General features: G+C 28.1%; 1 protein-coding gene across 1 annotated transcript in view; it reads left to right on the top strand.

Annotated features, from left to right (window-relative positions):
* The window catches only part of LOC115217458 (glutaminyl-peptide cyclotransferase), an 84,251-nt gene extending 79,865 nt beyond the window's left edge, over window positions 1–4,386 (top strand). Inside the window, exon 7 of the mRNA XM_029787163.2 lies at window positions 4,082–4,386. Coding sequence (XP_029643023.1) covers window positions 4,082–4,266 — 185 coding nt within the window. The 3' untranslated portion in view covers window positions 4,267–4,386. The remainder of the gene's footprint in view (window positions 1–4,081) is intronic.
* The last annotated feature ends 1,614 nt before the right edge of the window (window positions 4,387–6,000 follow it).

The raw sequence follows: 6,000 nt of genomic DNA on the forward strand, positions 1-6,000 counted from the left end.
TTATTATAATTATTATATTTATAATTCTTTATCTTATTAAAATTATTAACAGAATTATATCTATGTACAGCATTTAAGGAATTATTAATATTATTAATTTTATCAATATTATTATTATTATTATTAAATTTATTTTTATTATTCTTATTTTTATTTTTATAATTTCTAATATTTTTACCACTAATACTAACAAAATTATAATTATTATTATTATAATTATCTCGAAAATAATTAGTTATATCTTTATCTTTAATATTATAAAATTTAATATTCCTATTATAACCAGCCCCTCTAAGGGCCTCATTATAATAAGTAGCATGTTTATTAAAAATCTCTATATCATAAGAGAGTAATGAAATACGTTTACTTATATTATTAATCAAAGATTTTTTAATAGAATGTGGGTGATTACTATTAACATTTATATATCTAAGGTTCTCATTAATTTTATGAAATGGTTGTGTTTTACCTGTAATTAGATTAAAATTAACATCTAAATAATTAACATTATAATTCTCCTTATATATAGTAATACTTAAACCATATCTTTTAAAGAAACTATATAGTTTTTTCTTATATACTTCTAGATTCCTATTAGTACAATTCTTTGTAATTAGTAGAAGATCATCTCTATATAAACCACCCTCTATCTTAAGATTTTCTAATTGGAGTTCAGATAAAAGAAAAATACCTACTAAATCAGTAGCTTGTGCAGAATCTGGTGCTCCCATAGGTATATCAAAACAATCTCTAGTATCATTCCTAGCCCATAACTTATTTTTATATTTAATGAGCGATTTCCTAGCCATTTTAATTACATTAACTTCTTCAAGTGACATTCCCACTTTATTCATTGCGAAAATAAGGGCTTTATTAAACACAATTTCATTAATAGAAGAATAATAATTATCTATATCTATTTGAATAAATTTATAACGATTTTTATCTTTAATATTATTAAACCATTTCAATGTATTGTTATTACTAAACCATAATTTTAAATAATTAAGTTTATTTAATTTATTAATATATTTATCTAAAATAAATTTACTTAATTTACCTAGGTCAGATTTACATGGGCAAATTAATCTAACTTTAGGGTCTGAATAAAAATTATCTTTATGGTCTTTAAGAGTAATTCTGGGGTGTAAAGGTACATAAGGTTCAGTTTTATTATCCAATTCATATTTTAACATTACTAATTTAGAGGCCTTATTAATATTATAAAGTATATTATCTGGAACAATTTTATATTTTTTATTATTTCTTTCCCTAAGAGTTTATCATATAATTTAACATCTAATTTATATAAATTCCTAGTTTTATCAGATGTACTATAATACCATCCATATTTCTCATATCTTTAATTCTAATTGCTAAGTTTCTTAAATATTCATTATTTCTATTGGGTATTTATGAATTCAATATTTTTTACTACCTTCCATATATTATCTTCTAGTAATTGTAATTCTTTATTAAATGGAGGTTCCTTTCTAGATTTAAATTTAGAGGTAAAATTATCATTCCTACTATCATTATCATTAAATAAATAAAAATTATAGTAATAAGCTTTCCATTTAATTCTAGAAATAAAACCTTTAACATTATTAATAAGTTTCAAAATAAATTCCTTTCTAGAAGGTATAGGAATATCTTTCAAAGATGAATCCCAAAATAGCGGTTCTATCTTACCTGTAAATTCCATAATTTACGAAATTGAGGTATTACACTCAATATACAAAATTATCAATATATTAAATAATAATAAATATTAGGGAATAAATCCAAAATTACAGGGAAAAAAAATCAGATTTAGGAATAAATCCAATTTTATAGTAAAATATTATATAATATTAATTCGAGACAAAACCACTATTTTGCAAAACAAACAAGGAAAGACTTAATCAATACATAAAAAATTTTAATATAAAGTAAATAAATCGCCACTACAATTGTTTCATGTCTTCAAATGACATTCGTCAGGTGGATTTCCGATCTAAAAATATCAATATTTTAAAATATAAAATCAAAATAATATAAATTTATCAATGAAAGAATATAAATATATATAATCTATATATAATATAATCAACATATAATCTAAAACAAACCCTATAAACAATTGAATATAAAGATACCTATTATTAAAGTTCTCATATTTAAAGATGTACAAAAAAACAAAAAACAAAATAAACTATATATACACACATGCTCATACACATATATCTAAGTATAAATAACCATATCTAAATACATACACTAACTCACACACCTATATATATAACTCTATACATACACATAAAAAACATCTAGGCAACGATAAATTAATAAAATAGCCAAATACTTCAACACATTACTTATTCATACTCCCTCTCACACACATACAACCCACATTCATAAACAATATACATATACCCTCTCACACATACATATACATACGTACAGAACTCGATATATACACCAATATATTCACACCCACACCCATACAGATAAATAAATTACACAAACAAACACACACACACATTCACACATACATAAACACTCAAAGGAAAACAAAAAATTCATTGCGCGTGGTAAGCGAACGTTATTTAAAAATTATGAATGGAATATTATGGAATAATATTTTAATCAACGTAAATAGACAGAATTTACTCCAAAAATCATTAATAAACCAACCATGATAAATGAATCCCTTATATACATATAATGATAAAACTCCCTTTACCATACACAATAATACCTATATAGCAATCCCCATAAACCTATACATTCACACACAAAGACACACACGTAAAACACACACCCACAACATATACATATACCCACTCACACATACATATACATACGTACAAAACTCGATATATACAACAATATATTCACACCCACACCCATACAGATAAATAAATTACGCAAACAAATACACACACACATACACATTCACACATACATAAACACTCAAAAGAAAAACAACATTTCTACACAACACGATATATAGAACACTCCATAAGTAACCAGATTAACATAAGTAACAATATTAACATAAGGAGAAAAAAAATACATACCTTCTAGTCAAAGAAATTAAAAAAGGAAAATACGCACTCTTTACATAGTTTTAATATAATTTTTAATATATCGACCGGTTTCGCTATCGCTATTCATGATATTATGTTTTACTTATTTGAATATTTATTTTCTTACGAAGAAATTTTGTCCATGTCGTGTGTGATGATATTTATGAGTGAATGACTTCACAAGTAGAAAAATAAGGGGTGGGGTAATTGGTTATCATTATTATTGTTATTGTTGTGGGTAAGTGAGATAACTGTTCAGCTTTCGGTAATGGGAGGGGAATATATATGTACAGACAAAAACAGGTTTTGAAAAACTTGTTTAGTGAGGGGATTTATGCACAGTGATGTAATTGTGAATTGAAATATGTAAAAAGATAAAAGTTGGTTATGCATGCATATTAAGACATGTTCTGTATTTTTCAATGAAAAAAGTTTCTTTATTTAAACATTCTTGTAGAGAGATTGTGTCTTTGCACTGGTAGAAGAGGAATACTGAAATTTGGTTTGATGCTATCTGCACATTTTTCTATATGTTCACTGAGAGGAATTTGCCTGTATGGCAAGAAACAGATTTGCTCTTTATGTAGAGTGGTTCTCTTTCTCAAGGTCATACTCGTCTGTCCAATATAGTTGTATCCGCAACCCGAGCAGGTTATTACATAAATTAGGTTCTAAGAGGTACAAGTGAAACTAGTTTTAACCATGAACCTCTGTCCTTGTTTGAAAAGGAAATCCGAGCCTTCAGGTAGGTTGGGGCAGGTTCCACAGTTTGGGCGTCCACATTTTTCAACTGTTGGGTTTGTGGTTGTTTTATAAAGCTTCGCATTTGTTAGTAGTCTCTTTAGCAATTTGTCTTGCTTTTTACATTTGATGAGTTTGTGTGTTTTCAGGATGTCGTTCATTTTTGGATCTCTAGTTAGTAAAGGAAGATTTTGCACAATAGTGTTGAATGCCTCACTGTTTCACATGACTCAGCTCTTTTATAATATTGTTTTTTTATTGTTTTTCAGGTGTGAAAATCCTCCATTTGATTCCATATCCATTTCCAAGTATCTGGCATCAACCAGGTGACATTGAGAGGAATCTAGATAAAAGATCTATTGCAAACTTTAAAAATGTATTGACTGTATTTGTTGCTCATTACTTGAAACTTCCTTCCTGGCACAGAGAATGTTCATCCAGGTTTGAAAAGTGACTATTCAAACAACCTATAGCAACCAATGGCAAACGGACAATGCACACATCATTCATCAATGTCTAAATTCAAATTTGATCAGTCAGAAGATCTGAGTAAATGTGAGTGACAAAACAAGAGCCCTGTAGCATACATCTTTGGTTATATGTTCATTTTCAGTCCTTTCATAAGTATTTGTTGAGTTTGTAAAAATGTTATAACTACTTTTTTTATTAGAGGTTTTCTCTCAAATTATTTCCATATAATTTCTTTAATCCTTTTGAGACCAACCCACTTGAAACTGCCTCTGGCTCTGTCTTGTTTCCAAAAGTTCTAAATTAAAATTTACCACCACACCTTAGTCACAATTTATGTTCCTAACACTAGCTTAATGATAACTAAGTTATTTTATTAAATTCTTTGTTATATTTAAAATTAATTGAAAGAAACACAGAGTATCTCAACAGAAATATGGTAACAAAAGGGTTAAGCAATATTTTAATCTAGAAATATTTTTATAAATACTTTCTTATTTTATTTTTCCCTTTGATTTTTAATTCTTCATCTGTCAGAAAAAAGAAAAAAAATTGAAGTTTGGGCTCAGTTGTACAAGACAAATTCATTTCTCTAGTCAAAGTAGAAAACAAAAATGAAACACAACTAGAATATTTATTTCATTACATTTGTCAGTAGAATTAAATGAGTTTTGATTCTCTTAAAAACAAAATAGATGGATCCAACCTACATTTATATTACTGTAATAAAATATTTTTATGCCAAGCAATATAAATTTTAAATATTATTAAATTTTATCTTCATTTTTTTTCTCTCTTTTATTAATGTTTATGTTGATTAGAAATGGTGGAAGGTAGAATTGTTTCAGCAGCAGATAAAAATAAATACAGAGGAACAGCAACTTTCATTTTTTGAATCAGTTCCTCCAGCTTATCCACCTCCACAGTAGCCACCAACAAAGTCAACAAATGTATGGAAATAGGCTGGATGATTGAGAAAGTACGTGTGTAAAGGCAACACTGCACCTTATACTATTTCCCACTGTATGTCAAAGTATGCAGTATAGTACATAAAAGTCAGGTTATATTTAATACAGTAGATCTGTTAGTCATGTCTTGTCAGAGTTATTGACAAGAAGAAAGTGATGATAAGTAGCAGAAATGGATATGTAGCAAGAGGTGAAGGGTGACAAATAGAAGTGGTTCAGAGGAGAGAGTGATGGATGTGTGTATAGGTAAAGTGTGTATGTGTGTGTGTGTATATATATATATAAAGTTAATCCAAACATGAAAACACAACAACGCGAGGATGTGGAACAAATATAGTATTATTGGACACTCAGGAAGGAAGGGAAGAAGGAGGGTTTAACGTTTCAAGCGGAGCTCTTCATCGGAAACATAGGGAAGACAGAGGAAAAAAATCGCCAACGAATGGTAAGGCAACAAAAGAATGAAAGAGACCTCGATATTATGTAAATAGAGGAATTCATCTGTAAATATATGTGACAATTATTCGGTAGCCATGATAAATCTCCAAGTTTCGAATGTTGGGGCGGAAACCAACGCCGGCATCTCTTCAGCTATCGGGCCATCGGAAAAACTGCTATGAAAATGACCGTTAAACAAAGGGAGATTACTGTGTGATTGACCGTTATTAAGACAAAAGAGCTAGCTATTAGAATGACTGCTAAGTGAGGGGAAGGAGTAAAGGTAAGGGAGTAAAAATGTTCATAGTATTTGT

The sequence above is a fragment of the Octopus sinensis genome, linkage group LG11, assembly GCF_006345805.1.
Source record: "Octopus sinensis linkage group LG11, ASM634580v1, whole genome shotgun sequence".
Taxonomy (NCBI): Eukaryota; Metazoa; Mollusca; class Cephalopoda; order Octopoda; family Octopodidae; genus Octopus; species Octopus sinensis.